We start from the raw sequence: 16,566 nt of genomic DNA on the forward strand, positions 1-16,566 counted from the left end.
ATGATCGGTCCTTGAAAATTGTTCGTTGCAGGTTTTTGTCCTGCTGCCAGCAATGCATACGAAAACGAGCGTTGCGCGCGGATCTCAGTCGTGTTTCAATCCTCGGTCCTCGCAAAAGGCGTCTTAGAATAACATACTCGACGGGAATCGCCCGTAAATATTTGGTTGAATAGATCATTTTTTATATTCATATGCATCGAACGCACTTTCACGCATATCTAGCACGTGCCTAGGTAGTACCAGAGCAATAATGGGAATATCATCACGAAGCTCAAGTGACGTCACTGACCTCATCGGCAATTGACCGCAGTAAAGTGCTTCCGCTTCCGCGTGCCCCCACCAACCCCTCCACAGCTTCCCACAACCACCTGCCGGTCTGCCGGTGCGGAACATGCCCCTCCAGAGCCTCCACCTGGTGTTCTTCACGCACGTATTCCGCGGTCGCTATCTTGATTCCAAAGCGTAAGTTGCTAGTCCAACACCGTTTTCTTTCGCCCCTCCATCCAGCATACATAAACATATACACGTACACCCACGACCATCCCCCCCATCCCCCCAACCAACCTCCATATCCCCAAAAACACCACCACAAAAATGTCCTCCGACCCCGAGCAACGCCGCGAAGATCCCACCGCCCACCACCACGAACAAATGTTCGACAGCGAAAAAAGCGTCCAGCGCAACCCGCACCCCGACTTCAAATCCGTCGAGGCCTCGCGCCCCCCCTGGCGCTCGCCCCCCTCCACAACCCCCGCCTTCGCCTACACGCAGACCGCCGCCCCCTCCTGGCAGCCCGGCGACGGCGCGCACGACGCCGGCGCCTCCCTCAAGCACGCCCACGTCCCCATCGACCCCTACGCCGAAGGCCGCCCCGCGACGTTCAACTACAAGCTGCTCATCAGCGCCATCGTGCCGCGGCCCGTGGGCTTCGTGAGCACGCGCAGCAAAGACGGCAGCAGCACGAACCTCGCGCCCTTCAGCTACTTCACGCTGATCAACCACGACCCGCCGCTCTTCGTGCTGGGGTACGCGGGCGGGTTCGATCGCGCGAAAGACTCCCTGCGCAATCTCTCTGAGACGGGCGAGTGCTGCATCAACATCATCAGCGAGCACTACCTGGAAGCGGCCAACGCGACGAGCGTCAACGCGCCGTACGGGGTGTCGGAGTGGGCGCTCACTGGCTTGCATCCGGGGGAGTGCGAGGAGGTGAAAGCCAGTCGGGTGCGGGAGGCGGTATTCAGCGTGGAGGCGAAGCTGGTGGAGACGCGGGAGTGGGAGAGCCGGGCGACGCCGGGGAAGAAGACTGGGGTGCTGGCGGTGGTGGAGGGGGTGAGGTTCTGGGCGAGGGAGGATGCGGTTAACGAGGAGAGGAATTTGATTGATCCGTCGGTGAGTTTTTTATTGAGTCGGGGCTAGAGAGGGAGATGTGCAGAGGGCTGACGCGATGGGACAGATTCTTCGCCCGATGAGCAGGTTGGGTGGTATCACGTACGGGCGCACGACGGAGGGTGTGGAGATTCCTCGTCCGGAGTGGAGTGAGATGAGCAAGGAGGCTGAGGCTCGCGGGATCGTGAAGCCGAAGCAGGATGGGCAGTGAAGGTGAAAGGTGCGTACATGGACAAACAGAAGATGGAACATAGCAGGGATACAGCGGGAGACCATACACGAGCCAAGAATATAAAAATGTACTAGAACTCTCGGAATGTTGTTTGCAATGTTTCAGTGTTGCTTCCGCAAATCTATCTACCTAGCAGGACAGGAGCCAGCCAGATAATCAAAATGCTTTTGATTCCCCCGGAAGTCCTTGTGTATCATCCCCCAACCGAACCAGACCAACGCTCTCACTCACATACACACACGCGCCGGGTATCGTCTTTCGTGAAGAAAAGAAAAAAAAAGAAGAGTAGTTAGGAACTAGCTGCTCCCAGTCAGGGGGGCAGGAGAATCGAAAAAAAAGTCCTAATCAAACGGTTGCAGAAGGATGTTGATGCTGGAATGCGGTCCTCGGCCATAAGAAAGGGTGATTGACAAACACCCCCTAAGTGCTGAAGACGGGCGCCTTGACCAGAACCGTGCGTCCGCGCACCGAAACACCAATACCAGCCGCCAGACGGACACGCGGAGGCAGGTCCTCCTTACCGCTCTGGCTGTCCGGACGACCGAGAGATCCCGAGCTGCCAGTGGCATGCTTGCCCTGAGCAGCACTGCGGCCTTTGCGGTCAGAGCCTGTCAGAGCGCTGAGCATGCTGCGCTTCTTGCCGCCGCCGGAGCTCTGAGCGTCAGCGTTGTCGGTGTCCGTGATGTCGCTAACACCGGACTTCATGCTGGCGCGGTCGGCGGCGTCGTCGGCGACGCTGATGGTGAGTGGCGGGATGCCGGACTCGAGTTTCATTAGGTCCGTGACGATGCTGTGGCCGGGCATGTAATATTCAATGACGACGTCGCGGCTTTCGAGAGGCAAGTGGATGGCGATGCTGACGACGAGCTCGATGATCATATGCACGCCGCCTTCGAGGTCGGCAGGAGGAGGATCCTGAAGGTGGACGCCGAGAGTGGAGACGAGGCCTTCTTTGAGAGCGTCGGTGAGCTGAGCGCGGTTGTTGGGGCACTGAGAGGAGCGGAGTGCCTCTTGTAAGCCCTCCAAGGTCGACAGACGCCAATTGACGACCTTTGAAATGAGAAATTCTACTTCTTCGGCGGTCTGCGCAGGCGGGGCGTATCTGCGAATGTTCTTCTGGACGCTCCTGAGTTGTGCAGAAAGTGTGGGCTCGAGATCCGGATGGAAATACTTGTCAAACACCTCTTCGACAAGCCAACATGAGATGAATGCACGACCGGCCGCCGTCATCTCCTGCTTGCCGGTAGCGACCGCATCCTTGTTCACCGAGCTCACCAACCAAGACGGTATGCTCTTCCAATTCTTCCGTATGCTGAATGCTAGTTGCGCGATTAGACCATCGAGTCTGTTGAAACGAGTAGTGTATTCACTGTCGTCCAGGGATGTGCGAGACTGCGACAGGCGTTGGTGGGCGAGGCTGTTCTGGAGCTGCTTGACCTGGTCTTCTTTTTCAAAATAGTATTTCTTGACCTTGGTGTATTTCTCGCCTGTGATGATGACTTGTCAGTGGGCTGATGCACGGCAGGGTGATTGGATGACGTACGGAGCTCCTTGTGATCCTTCACTAATTGCGCAATGTCCTCTTCGGACAGATCGTCAGAACCTTGGACTGGCTGAGGAGTAGCGCGACGGACATCGGCCTGCTGAGCTTGCTGTGTGGATTGCGGAGCCTGATAAGGCATGGCTTGCGTAGCCGGCGGGACGACGGACGCATTGAAGGATGGTATCCCACTGGAAGCTTCCCGCTGTGCCGTTCCGTTGTGTACACTCTGCCGATTATTTCCTGCCCGAACCGCCTTGGGCGCTGGCAGATTGCCGGGGTTGGCGGAAGCCATAGCTTGCTGTTCGTCGTGGTGCGAGTAGCTGCGCGACTGTTGCATTGGCGGACGGGTGTTTTCTTGGAACTGGCCGGGCGCCTCTTGTGGGGAATATTGTGTTTGCGGAGGCATGTGCACTAGTTGTGGTTGCTCGTGCACAGGGTAGTTGGCTGAGCGCGATGAGCTTACGGGCTGAGAGTGAAGCGCAGGGCTCGCGCTGCTGCGGGCGCCAGCTTGGTAGGATCCCTGGTGATGCGGCTGTGGCTGCTGATGCAGGGATGGCTGTGGCTGTGCATGATTAGAATAGCCCACGGCCGTGCCAGTGAAGGAGGAGGAGTCGCTGGCGGGCGGTGAGGAAACACCACCCTGGCGCTGCTCGCGGAAGCCCTGCTCGGTGTTCAGGCGCTGCAGGCGGCGCTGCGACCAACGATCCAATCCCGCCTGGTGTCCCGAGTCGGACGAGGTCTTGCCGGGAGCGTGGTTCATGGGCGCCGTGTCGGCGCGAGGCACCACTGACTGCTCGCTGGTGTCTGGCGGATGGGCGAGGTGCGATGACGGCCCGCGGGGTGTTGGTGAGGCAGGGCCGGCAGGAAGCTCAAACGCCGGGCTCGGGCTACCGTCGAGGCCGCGTGCGGGATGGTCTCGTCGGACGACGGTGGAGGAGCGGGCGAGGCCGGGGGGAGGGGAGGCGCCGGCTTCGTCGTAGAAGGAGAAGTTGGGTTCGTCGGGAGCAGGGCGGTCGGGTAAGATGGCCAGCGAGCGGCGGTCTGGGATGAAGCAATTTAGCGGAGGGGTGGGGGGAATAAAGGCGAGGGCGCTGGCGGGCGCGCTGGCGGGCAGGGACGTACGGTCTGCGGCTTGGGCGGCGAGGTTGGGGGTGCTCTGGCGGTTGCTCACGCTGCTCGAGCGCTGGAAGGGCGCGGTCGGGGTGGTGCGGCGAGGGCTGGCGCGAGGAGCGGCGAGCGGAAGGTCTGCGACAGGAGGGTGAGTGTGAGCATGGGTCGGCGTGGTTGACGGCTCGCGTGCGTGCTGGTGCTTGCTGCGCTGTGCTGTGTGCTGGGCTGGCTGCAGCCGCCTCCGCGGGGCAACAGGCACACAGGCACACAGGCACACAGGCACGCTCAAACGCTGGACGAGCAGGGCAGAGAGTTGGGCGGCGGCGCGGGACGGGGATGGGGGCAGTGGGCGATTGATTATGCTGGGTTGGGGCGTACCTGGGTGCTGGACCTGCTGCTGCTGAGCCTGCTGAGACTGCTCGTTGGCAGAGAAGAAGGAGTGCTGCGACTTGCGACTGCTCTTCCAAAAGGAGGGCATGGGTGCTTGGTGTGCTATCGCGCCGCGGCCTCGCTGGCACTGGCAGAACGGCGGACAGGCGGGCAGACGTTGCTGGATGGTGCGCGGAGCTCGCTCTAGCACTCTAGCTCAGAGGTCGTCCAACGCTCGCCTCGGCAGCCGCAGGCAGGATACTCGCCGTGTTGCGCAGGCGCATCTCAAGGCCGGGGGGCGGGCGAGGGGGTGTTGGCAGGAAAAGGTTGGAATGATGGAATCGGAGACAAACAGGACGGCGTACGCTTCACCGGCGACGACGTGCCCGCAACACCACCCGGGCGTCGCTCAGCGTCGCTTGCCTCCACGCTCAGGCGTAATAGTGGCTGCACTCTAAGAGTCCTCCAGTATACCAGCCCACCAATGCCCTCCGCGAGTCGTCGCCGCCTCGTGCCGAAGCGTGATCCATCGCCTCTAGCGGAAGAGCATAATCTCCATCCGCCGTGCCCTACTAGCCTCGCCCCTCGCCTGCTCTGCTACCACGCCGGCTGACCTTGCACGAGGCGTCTGCAGGGCGGCAGTGTTAATGAGATGTGTGTGTGGCGAGCAGCCAGTCAGCCCGGGATCGTGGCAGCATGTGTCGCTGAGGCTCTGTCAGACACATGCATCTTCACGCCAGCCCGCAAAGAGCGGCCCCCCTATCGACGGTCTCACCATCCAGGACCCTTCCCGAGTGGGAGAACGCTTCTGACGCACCCTGAGATACACCCCTGTCACGCTTGGCCTCACATCCCTATTTATCACCCCACCCGCATTTTCGGACAATTATAGAACATGCCGGCATTCATGCGCGATCTCCGTCCCGCCTGCAAAATGCTCGGGGGGCATGTGCAGGCTTTTTGAAAATGATAACATCAGGCTGTCTGTCTCACTTCTTCTTGCGGCTTTGCATTTTGGCTGCTGTCAGAAAAACACTCCTGCACGTCCACCTGCCCAGCACAGGCCATTTCGGATGGGTTCGTCTTCCTCCGCGTTGCGAGTCACGATACTCGACCCGTTCGTCGCAGTGGCCCCCACGCTGTCTCGGGGAGGTCAGGGCGAAAAAGGTGAAAGCCTCAATACTACTTGATAGTTGATACACATGTGCTCCATTCACCCTGCTTCTACCCCGTTGCACATGATCGTGTTGAGATCGGTGCGCGAGCAGGGAAACACCTCCTCCGCCTCCTTCGCGCGGATCGTTGAGCTGCCCCGAGCCAACACCAGTCAAGCCCATTCTCAAGTAGAGTAACCAACCAAGCTTGTTCAACAGAACGACTCAAGGTGCATTTCTAATTCGGGGGATCGACGCTCTTCTTGTGTTTCACAGAGCCAGACGAACACGCGTTCGCCCAATCACACCCCCTCTTGGCACATGGCTACGCAGCTTCCGTCATGGTGCGGTGGATGTGCCTGACGATCGCACGTTGTACCGCAGACGACGATTTTCCGCGACAGGCCGTTGTCGCAAGAACGGATGCCTGCGGTGGAGGTTCGAGTGTGACGACACCGGTTAGGGATGCTGCTCCGCGATGGGCACTGTAGGAGAAGCTGTTCTTGATAAATAGATCTCGTTCGTCCCGGATCGTCGTCATCCTTCGCATTCCAGCACCTTCAATCCACCAGCCATTGAATAATCCGTGCTGTGCATTTACACGTGCATTCACGATTCACTTCCCCTCACCTTCACAGCCAGCTTCATCAGCCGATCGCTAAGCTTCGCGCAATCGCGCCTGCCGTCGTTTGTTGCTGCACCTGCCCTCCGGACCTGTTCAAACGCAACCCAACGCGCAGACCGACCCACCTGATCTCAACACCACACGACCTGACTACCTGAATACCCTACCAACTTCTAATACCAACCCACCTCGCCACCTCAGCCAAAACATCAAATCACTCCTCTCAACATCCACAAACCGACAACACCACCAATCACAACAGCAACCATGCACTTCACCACCCTCATCCCCACCACCCTCGCCCTCCTCTTGACCACCGCCTCCGCCCTCCCGGCGAGCGTCACAACCCACTCGAAGATGTTCACCGGCAACCCCTTCGAACTGACCCACCTCTCCGTCGACCGCGTCGAGGCCGCCAACGTGACTCTCGAATTCACAATCCACAACCCGGACCCCCTCGCCAACACGACCGCGACCTGCACCGGCTCCTGGCCCTACAACTCCATGGGCTGGCCGACGTCCATCTACGAGGGCTGCGGCAACTCGTCGTTCGCGTGGCACATGAGGGATTTCGACGAGTGGGAGGGCGGGTTCGTGCTGGAGGTCAAGGATACCTTTAAGGATCCAAGGTGAGTTTTCGTTCTTTCTTTTGTCTAATCGTCTTTTCTTCTCGATACGTGCGCGGTGACTGACTTCGTTCTTCTCAATAGTGTCGGCCAGCCCCCCTACGACCAGGTCACGATCTTCGGCAGCGCCAAGTTCGGCGCGGACGTCGTGACTTGCACGCCGAACGACGGTGGCGAGCTCTGCGCGCAGGCTGCTAACAGCACCGTTAAGGCGCCGATTGATCGCACCATTGCCAAGCGCTGAGGGGATTGGAGAGCATCGTGAAGGGAGCGTCAGGTCGTTCGTGAGAACCTAGGAATCGAATCATCCAGGGAAAGCGACTCAGAAGCTTGCTTTGCTGGTATACAGCAGATGGGGAAAATGACTGGTGTTTACCTGGCTACAGCACTAGACTAGACTGGAGTAGTAATGACGAGTAATGACAAGACTAATATGCTTTGCGTATGCTTTTGCTTTGTCCTTTTCCTCACTCATCTATTTCGATGATGCGTAGTCCTCGTCGACGTAGGTCCAACTAGGTACCTTAGACTGCAACAAATCCAGACTCACAGCGCCGCCCGCCGCCACCCCGGTCGCAACCGCCCTGCCCTCCCTCCAACACAACACCGACCACCTCGGACTCGTACCCGTGTCCTCCCATCCACTTCATCCGTAGGCAGCCATGTCACGAAAGACCTGACGTTCTCATCGCACGCGGCCGCCCTCATCCAAGCATCCCATCCCATCCCGCCGCAGCCCGCCAAGCCCAACTTCCACGGCTCGCCCCCCAAGTGACTCACGCCCCCGGCGCTGCCCGACATCGCAGAAAGCCGAGCCCACCCGCTCGCGTGACTCCAATCCTACTGTGAGCCAGAGATCACGTCGGGCATCCAGACTTGCGCTGGCTGGCGCTATGATGAGGTAGATCATTTGGTCTTGGTGACTGCGGTGGCGATAGCCTGCGGCCTGGGGGCGGGTGGGGGGAGGGGGAGATAAAGGGCTCCGAGGTAGGATCTACTTGATTGCTTTGTAGAGAGAGGATCTGTTCACTTACTTACGTTCTGCCTGTTCGCGTGTTTTATATCTATCTATCTGCTGGTTTTTCACTCTTCGTTCCTGTCTAGCTTTTGATTTTCACTGTGTTGTTACACGACTGTGAGAAGCGTTATTCAAAAACATTCGCAACATCGTCATCCAACAGCAAGAAAGCAAAACACCAAGGAGAGAAACCATGGGCGATCGACACAACCGCAAACGCATCCGCCACCGCCCCGTCCGCCGCCAGCGCCTCTGCACTCTGCCACCTTCGGCCGACATCAACCTCAATACCAATACCACCACTCTCCCTCCATCCCCATCATCCCGCTGGCACCCCCCACCGCCAACAGCAACGAAACCCTTTCATCGCCACGAAAAATCCCCAGAAACCCCCCGCACCCTCGCCCGCAGAATCTTCGGCGGCGCCCAAGACGACGGGGAAGACGACGAGGAGCTCTGCGGGCACATGCTGGATGTTGTCTTGGGGCTGTTTGGGGGCGTGGATTATGTTGATGATGATGATGGGGATTTTGATGGGTGAAGGAATCCCTCTTAATGCTTGAGTCACGATGCCTTCGTTGCCAGCTGAGATGTCGGCGTTGTGGGCTGCAAGACTGCTTTCAGCCTTTCAACTTATCTGGATTTGGAGGGGAAAGGCGGCTCCGATGTTTGTCTGCAACCAACAAGACGCCGAGCACAGGTTCTGCGGTAGAAGGATTTCTTGCAGCGAAGAAGAGCTCCGATACCGTCGCTCGCGGAGGGGAGGATCTCCCTCTGTGTTCTGCGAGCGCCCTTCACGTCCGCCACACGGCTTTTCCAACCGAAGAAGACGAAGAGCCACAACTTACAACCCAGCCCTGCCCTCACACAGGCGCTTAAGTTGAAGGCCGAAGAACCACAGCAGCCGAGAAGTTTCTTCAAGGCCCCTCGCGCATCCAAGAAGAGTACATGAGATGCGTTTGGTCGCCAGCCCAGCGCCACGAGCAAGTCGGCATTTTCTTCTCTGGGAGCTACAATCACACGGATGGCCACTCAGGAATCGGGAAGAGACTGGCGAAACGGCCTTGTACTCCATGCGAGGTCGATACGCAGATGTTGGAAGGGATTGCGACCTGGGGATCTTCTAGCACGCAGAATCTCCACTGCTGTTGGAGATCGAAGATGATGGAGGGACGATATCATGTTAGAAATCATGATTTGATGGGAATCTGGGATGTGAGGGGGAGAATGGAATGGAATGTTTGAGGAATGCAGTGATGAGAGTTGGAACAAGGAAATTTGCATTAAGCCACTTGGTGGGATTGGATTGTTGCCGTGAATCGAAATGTGACATTATAAATTAGAACAATGAACTGCGTTCGGATTCCCTTGCTCGATGTCTCAAAAGCATTGGAGCTAATGCCTGTGATGATGTCGGTGTGGTCTGATACTGTAGCGTGGCAAAACTTTGATAGAGGAGATCTTTCGCTCCAATTGTTGTATTCAACACAGCTGGCCTTTTGTGAGGTCTATGCTACAACACTCGATTGGTCAATAGCTTTCATTATGCTACAAAGTGGAGGGACCCTACTGCTCCGTGGCTACCAAACTCTGCAATCACACCTTACCCTCCTCCATATACCAGCACCGTCACCTCCCTTCAAAACCCCTCAAAAAATCTGACTATCATCCAGCGGATCCGGCAACCCCGGCGACTCATCTCCCTTCCGCTTCTCCCTAAACGTGTCGTCCAACCCCTCCCCGTCCCCTTCCATTTCCACATCCAAATCCACCTGCTCCGTATACGACGGCTCCGTCTTCGCCGGCGCCGGCGTCCTCCCCGTCAACACATCCAGCAACGAATCCTCCATCCCCTCGTCGCCCTCCCCCCTCCCACCAGTATCCCCGCCCACCTCCTCCCTTCCCTCCGGATAAACCAGCGCAAACGCCGTCCTCGTCGCCGCGAGAACAACAGGCTTCGCCCTCCCCGGCGCGAACGAAAACCCCGGCGTCCCCGCAACCGGCACCTCAAAGGGCTCCGGCGCGCGCCCCGCGCTCACATCGAACAAATGCGCCACGCGCTCCCTGCTGTCGAGCAGCAGCAGCTCCCCGTGCCACGCCATGCGCCGCACGCTGGCGTGCTGGATCAGCACGGCGTGCAAGTGCGGAGCAAACATGTCCCAGATCCAGACTGTGCTGAGCATGTTGGCGTCGCGCGTGGCGAGGTAGCGGCCGGAGGTGCTGAAGCGGACTTCGATGGCGCCGGTTTCGGTGGGGCTGGGGGAGGGCTTGGGGCGCGTGAGGGGGACGGTTGTGGGGAGTGGGATGAGGGTGTAGGTGCGGGTGGAGGACGCGGAGATGGTTTCGCGCCAGATTGTGGGGGTTTCTTCGATGATGTGGGGTTGGGTGATGGTCGGGGTGTGGTGGAGGTGGGCGAGGGGCGCGAAGGATTTGGTGTTGAGGAGGGTGACTTTGGTGTCGTGACTGGAGATTGCTATGAAGCGGGCGCTGGGGTGCCAGGTGGTGGCTTTGATTCCGAGGTCGAGAGCTGAGGTGTCGTCTTGGATGGAAGCTGGGTATGGGCGGTAGGGTTGGCGGTCAGGAGTGAGAATGAGCACGCCGGGGTGAGCGTGGGCTGCGTCTAGGACGCTGATCCAGTGGCCGTCGGGTGACCACGATATACTCCTCGCATCGGTTGTGCTTAGGATCTCGGGCGCCGTGGTATGTTCAGTCGAAAGATAGTATGTGGTCAATTGATCCTGTGCTTGTGCACGAGAAAGGAACGTAATAGAGACCCTTGGTGCGGTGTTGGATGGCCGCATAGCCCAAGTACGGCCTTCAGACTTGGTTTTGAAGTCTCCAAGCTCGATGCCCTTTCCAGTGGAGAGGTCCCAGATTTTCGCCCTCCCGAACTCCCAAATCGTGAGTAGGTGCTTGTTGCCGACAAAGTCTGCTGATATGAACCGGCCTAGTCCACCGCTGCCATTGTCCAGCCTGATGCGGTGAGACTCATCGTCGATGTCTATTACTTCGACTGATTGTCCAGAAAACAGCAGAACTTGAGCATCGTTGTCCGACCATTTGATCGACGAAACGTCTTTGGAGTGCAGGCGTGTCTTGAAGTCGGCGGAACGCTCAGGTGCTTCCACATAGCAGATCTTCAGCTTGCCGTCGGTGATGCACGCGAGTAGCTGGCCGGATGGTGAGATCGCTGCACCAGATCCCAGTAATTGTTCAGTGGCTTCCATGGTTAGACGTCGGCTTCGAACGAATATAAACAGAGAACCAAGCAAGTGGAGCTTTCAGAAAGCAGACGCGGGGGTATGCGAGTAAGTCGAAGCTTGTCGTATCACCAAGAACTCACGAAAAGCCCATGTCAGACCAACTCGGGTTAGTCTTACCGAAAGTATAGATCTGTTGTCGTCGTGGTAGCTGCGGGCATCCGTGTCGGCATGGGACTCGAGTCATGCACAGGGCGGGACCGGCCGAAAGCGAAACCTTGAGTAGTAGAAGCTTGAGGAATGACGTCGAAGCACAAGTGGAAAGTGCGAGATGTAACTGGGCGATTCGCGTTGGGCATCGGCGGTGCTGGTATAGACGAGTTGACTCGAGTGCAGCAGCGAGGCACGTGGAAGGATTTACTGTCCCACGTGCATATATACAATCGTACTTCACTTTCTCACCAGAAAGTCAATCATCACACCACACAACTCATCAACTCGCGTCTTACTACTCCACCGCAGCAAGTCCCCGCACTATAAAACAAGGCACGGAAGCCAACTATCGTACACCTCTTTCGCAATAGAAACACAGGCACCGCTTTCGGATTGTGACACAACACAACCACAGCCATGTCCCAGGGCATGCAATTCACCGACAAGGCATCCGCTGCTTTGGCGGATGCTCAAGACCTTGCCCAACAGTATTCACACTCACAGCTGCTGCCAGTGCACCTGGGAGTAGCCCTCCTCGATCCCGCACCGGATCAAAGCAAAGACCAGCAAAACGACCACTCGCACGCCTCCCACGCCTCTTCGTCTGCTTCATTGTTCAAGCAGGTGGTTGAGAGGGCCCATGGCGACAACCAGCTCCTCGACCGCGCTTTGAAGAAGCTCCTGGTCCGCACGCCCAGCCAGGACCCCCCTCCAGAGCATGTCAGCGTGGCCCCGGCTTTCTCGAAGATCTTGCGAACCGCCAATGAGCTTTCGAAGACTCAGAAGGACTCTTACATCGCCGTCGACCACCTCATTCAGTGCCTGGTGCAGGATCCTAGTATCCAGCGCTGCTTGGCCGACGCAAATATCCCCAACACCAAGCTCATCGACAATGCTGTCCAACAAATTCGCGGCACGAGGCGCGTGGACAGCAAGACGGCCGATGCTGAAGAGGAGAATGAGAACCTGAAAAAATTCACTATCGACATGACAGCTATGGCTAGGGAAGGCAAAATTGACCCGGTCATTGGCCGTGAGGAAGAGATCAGGCGCGTCGTTCGGATTCTGTCCAGGCGTACAAAGAACAACCCCGTGCTGATCGGTGAGCCTGGTGTCGGAAAGACGACTGTTGTTGAGGGTTTGGCAAGCCGAATCGTCAATGCAGATGTCCCAGCAGGCCTCGCAGCTTGCAAGCTCCTCAGCTTGGATGTCGGCTCCCTTGTCGCCGGATCCAAGTACCGCGGAGAGTTCGAAGAGCGTATGAAAGGTGTCCTCAAGGAGATCGAAGACAGCAGAGAGATGATCGTGCTGTTTGTCGACGAGATCCATCTTCTCATGGGTGCAGGTAGCTCTGGCGAGGGTGGCATGGACGCCGCCAACTTGCTTAAACCTATGCTCGCCCGTGGCCAGCTGCACTGTATCGGCGCAACCACTCTGGCTGAGTACCGGAAATACATCGAGAAGGATGCCGCCTTCGAACGTCGTTTCCAGCAAGTGCTCGTCAAAGAGCCCACACTCTCCGAGACCGTATCCATCCTGCGTGGTCTGAAGGAGAAGTACGAGGTCCACCACGGTGTCACCATTCTTGATGGTGCCATCGTTTCCGCCGCAAACCTCGCCACCCGCTACCTCACGCAACGCAGACTGCCCGACTCCGCTGTCGACTTGATCGATGAAGCAGCGGCGGCGGTGCGTGTTGCTCGCGAATCACAGCCGGAGCTTCTCGATTCCATGGAGCGTAAACTGCGCCAGTTGGAAATTGAGATTCACGCGCTCGATCGCGAGAAGGATGACGCATCAAAGGCACGCTTGGGAGAGGCCCGCGCTGAGAAGGCGAACATCGAAGAAGACCTCAAGCCATTGCGCGAGAAGTATGAGAGCGAGAAAGAGCGCGCCAAGGAGATCCAAGAGCAGAAGATCAAGCTCGACCAGCTCAAGACCAAGCAGCAGGAAGCAGAGCGTACCCGCGACCTGTCCACTGCATCCGATCTCAAGTACTACGCCATCCCCGATGTCGAAGCCCGCATTGAGCACCTGGAGGCACAAAAGGTTGCAGCCGACCAGGAGGCCAGGCGTAGCAGCCACGGTGAGGCTCTCGTAGCTGATGCTGTTGGCCCCGACCAGATCAACGAGATTGTCGCTCGCTGGACTGGTATTCCCGTCACCAGACTGAAAACCACCGAGAAAGAGAAGCTTTTGCAGATGGAAAAGGTGCTTGGCAACCTTGTTGTCGGCCAGAAAGAGGCCGTCACATCTGTCGCAAACGCCATCCGCCTGCAGCGATCTGGGCTTAGTAACCCCAGCCAGCCGCCCTCTTTCCTGTTCTGTGGTCCTTCTGGTACTGGTAAGACACTCCTCACCAAAGCTTTGGCAGAGTTCCTCTTTGACGACAGCAAATCCATGATCCGCTTCGACATGTCCGAATACCAGGAGAGGCACTCCCTCAGCCGCATGATCGGTGCGCCCCCTGGCTACGTCGGCCACGACGCTGGCGGTCAGCTCACGGAGGCCCTTCGCCGCCGCCCCTTCAGCATCCTCCTCTTCGATGAGGTCGAGAAGGCCGCGAAGGAAGTCCTGACCGTCCTCCTGCAGCTCATGGACGACGGCCGCATCACCGACGGCCAAGGTCGCATCATCGACGCCAAGAACTGCATCGTTGTCATGACCTCCAACTTGGGTGCCGACCACCTTGCCCGCCCAACCGGCGCCGACGGCAAGATCGACCCGACCACCCGCGAGCTCGTCATGCAGTCCCTGCGCAACTGGTTCCTGCCGGAATTCCTCAACCGCATCTCCAGCATCGTCATCTTCAACCGTCTCACTAAGAAGGAGATCCGCAAGATCGTCGACGTCCGCCTCGCGGAGATCCAGGGCCGCCTCAAGGGCAACGGCCGCGACGTCAGGATCGACCTCTCCCCGGAGGTCAAAGACTACCTTGGCTCCGCGGGTTACAGCCCGGCGTACGGCGCTCGCCCTCTCGCCCGCCTCATCGAGAAGGAGGTCCTCAACCGCCTCGCTGTGCTTATCTTGCGCGGCTCGATCAGGGACGGCGAGACTGCTCGCGTGGAGATTGAGGACGGCCATATCGTGGTCCTCCCGAATCACGGCGACAGCGAGGGCGACGATGACGACGACATCGACATGAGCGACGAGGATGCTTTGGAGGAGCTTGAGGATCGCGATCGCGATATGGACCTCTACGATTAAGGGAATTGAGAAGAATGAGAGTCAAAATTGTTTTGAGCGTTCTAGCGTGGGATACGGGTACAGAGAGTGGTAATGACAGACAGGGGCGCTTTTGGGAGGAATAAAATGGGTGTTTCCATGAGAATGACTAGATTGAGTTTATGAATGAATGCAAGTGCTATGTTAATACTACTCTGTTGTTTTGTGATAATTTCTCTGATGACAGTAAAAATGTAGGTTTGGCGGCGAAGTGCTCGACTTGGGGGAATACAAAGTAATGCGTGACTAATCAACTACGGTAAGGTAGTATCGAATTTGATGCATTCTCCGGTGGCATTGAACGTCCAATATTCGAAGTCATTGCAAAGCCCTTTGATTCAAGCATCCTCAAGAGACGCATTGGATATTCTTTCGATATTCCGCCTCATGGACAAGTCTATGCCGCCATCGAATCCCTCACAGCCGCGATGCTTCTGCAGGTTATTCTGAAAGAGTTGCAACCATTTTGTGATGGTATTCTGAACCACCAAAACCTCCGACTCTTGCTCTCCGGAAATCGCTTCTTGCCCCGATCATACCGGTGTACTGTAGTCCAGCCAATCCGTGGTATTCAATTTCACCCCTTGCTACCGCGCCCCGCAGAGCTCCTGTTCCTGCTCGTATGGTTTGGATATTAGCAACGCCTTTCCATACCTTGGTTTTCGACTTTCCGTTTGTGCGATCGCGGCTGAGAAAATAGAGATACGGAAGCCGATCGAGGGGCTTTTCGCTGTTTTGCGGGCGGAGCACGGGTGATGCGCTTTGCAGTGTTGGATCGATGATGAAAAAGATTTAGTTGATGGTTAGATCGATTATTGAGGGAAGGGCTTGGTTGGATCCAGCAATTGTTGGATAGTTGATTGGTGACTGTACGGTTTTGCGACTTCACCTCACATGAAAATTGGAAGGCCATAGATATCTCTGGCCCCGATTCTCAATCAATACTCACATTCTACTCAAGAGTTCGGGGCTTTCGGTTAGCAAGCTCTAAGTTACAAAAGCCCCTAGCCACCGGTTGATTCGGTACATCAGCCCTTGAGGCTCCTCGTGTCATCCCACCGCAGTGCATCACCTCGCTTGTTGATGCTCAAAGCAACTGTTTGTATGCAGATCGTCGTGATGTCGACTGCAACCTGTAGAAACCGATACTAGATTGCTTCAAAGCTAGGTAATTTGCTGGATAGACACAAGTGCTTCGATTCTAGCAGCAGTCCAGTCAATGTAGACCTCGCAGCCCCTGTGGTACTGGGACAAGGCCGACAGCTGGCTACTAGCCGTCCCCCAGGCAGCAAGCAAACGTACTTCACTTCAGTGAAAGAGTCGGGTGCGCTTCGACCACGGGCCCCCTGACCAAATGTCACCGTTCCATCGTCCCCGTCCACACAATTGCTATTGTCCTTCTTCACAGCAATACGTGCCGCGCCGCGGTGGTTCGATCGAATTAGTCTTGTTGAGTTGGCTGCACGTGCTCGCACTTTGTATTTCAACCACGTTGCCTGCGGCTTTCTTGGTCTTGATACACAACAACAACCCAACATCTGTCCTTTGCACTCCACCCACCACGATCATGGCGCCCAAGCGCAAGAAGATCGACGAGCACGACGGTATGGTCTTCGTCGCCTCCCTCTTTTGATGATAAATTGACTGACAACAAGCAGCCGGCGACAAATCGGAGAAGAAGGCGAGAGAGCAAAGCCCTTCCCCTGCTCCCGCTCCTGCTCCTGTTCCTGCTCCTGCTCCTGCTTCTCCTGCTGCTCTATCTCCCTTTTCGGTCTCTGCTTCCCCGCCAATCCGCGTACCCCATTGGGTGGAGCGTGAGTATGGTCACCTCGCTGAGGCCATGCAAGGCACGTTTGAAACCTCCC

General features: G+C 57.3%; 6 protein-coding genes across 6 annotated transcripts; 4 read left to right on the forward strand and 2 right to left on the reverse strand.

The window, feature by feature from the left end:
* The first annotated feature begins 360 nt into the window (after positions 1–360).
* WHR41_06868 (uncharacterized protein) lies at positions 361–1,800 on the forward strand. The gene is made up of 2 exons (XM_069375473.1): positions 361–1,389; positions 1,454–1,800. Exons 1-2 carry the CDS (start codon positions 595–597, stop codon positions 1,595–1,597), a joined length of 939 nt encoding a protein of 312 aa, XP_069227759.1. The 5' UTR covers positions 361–594; the 3' UTR covers positions 1,598–1,800.
* Positions 1,801–1,865: 65 nt separating this feature from the next.
* Positions 1,866–4,749, reverse strand: WHR41_06869 (uncharacterized protein; the record flags this gene model as incomplete). The annotated part of the gene is made up of 4 exons (XM_069375474.1): positions 1,866–3,105; positions 3,162–4,202; positions 4,284–4,406; positions 4,650–4,749. The coding sequence occupies 4 exons, from the start codon at positions 4,747–4,749 to the stop codon at positions 2,039–2,041; spliced, it is 2,331 nt and encodes a 776-aa protein (XP_069227760.1). The 3' UTR covers positions 1,866–2,038.
* Positions 4,750–6,227: 1,478 nt separating this feature from the next.
* WHR41_06870 (uncharacterized protein) lies at positions 6,228–7,490 on the forward strand. The gene is made up of 2 exons (XM_069375475.1): positions 6,228–7,048; positions 7,130–7,490. Exons 1-2 carry the CDS (start codon positions 6,687–6,689, stop codon positions 7,287–7,289), a joined length of 522 nt encoding a protein of 173 aa, XP_069227831.1. The 5' UTR covers positions 6,228–6,686; the 3' UTR covers positions 7,290–7,490.
* Positions 7,491–8,256: 766 nt separating this feature from the next.
* Positions 8,257–8,604, forward strand: WHR41_06871 (uncharacterized protein; the record flags this gene model as incomplete). The annotated part of the gene is made up of 1 exon (XM_069375476.1): positions 8,257–8,604. One exon carries the CDS (start codon positions 8,257–8,259, stop codon positions 8,602–8,604), a length of 348 nt encoding a protein of 115 aa, XP_069227830.1.
* Positions 8,605–9,712: 1,108 nt separating this feature from the next.
* On the reverse strand, positions 9,713–11,290 carry WHR41_06872 (uncharacterized protein; the record flags this gene model as incomplete). The annotated part of the gene is made up of 1 exon (XM_069375477.1): positions 9,713–11,290. One exon carries the CDS (start codon positions 11,288–11,290, stop codon positions 9,713–9,715), a length of 1,578 nt encoding a protein of 525 aa, XP_069227833.1.
* Positions 11,291–11,893: 603 nt separating this feature from the next.
* hsp98 (Heat shock protein hsp98) lies at positions 11,894–14,683 on the forward strand (the record flags this gene model as incomplete). The annotated part of the gene is made up of 1 exon (XM_069375478.1): positions 11,894–14,683. One exon carries the CDS (start codon positions 11,894–11,896, stop codon positions 14,681–14,683), a length of 2,790 nt encoding a protein of 929 aa, XP_069227832.1.
* Between the last annotated feature and the right edge of the window lie 1,883 nt (positions 14,684–16,566).

Source organism: Cladosporium halotolerans (assembly GCF_011745625.1).
Source record: "Cladosporium halotolerans strain TM138-S3 chromosome Unknown Sca24, whole genome shotgun sequence".
Classification (NCBI taxonomy): Eukaryota; Fungi; Ascomycota; class Dothideomycetes; order Cladosporiales; family Cladosporiaceae; genus Cladosporium; species Cladosporium halotolerans.

Coding starts and splice junctions, on each gene's coding strand:
- WHR41_06868 (XM_069375473.1), top strand. CDS start 595: ATGTCCTCCGACCCCGAGCAACGCCGCGAAGATCCCACCGCCCACCAC. Junction 1,390..1,453: donor GGAATTTGATTGATCCGTCG/GTGAGTTTTTTA, acceptor GCGATGGGACAG/ATTCTTCGCCCGATGAGCAG.
- WHR41_06870 (XM_069375475.1), top strand. CDS start 6,687: ATGCACTTCACCACCCTCATCCCCACCACCCTCGCCCTCCTCTTGACC. Junction 7,049..7,129: donor GATACCTTTAAGGATCCAAG/GTGAGTTTTCGT, acceptor TCTTCTCAATAG/TGTCGGCCAGCCCCCCTACG.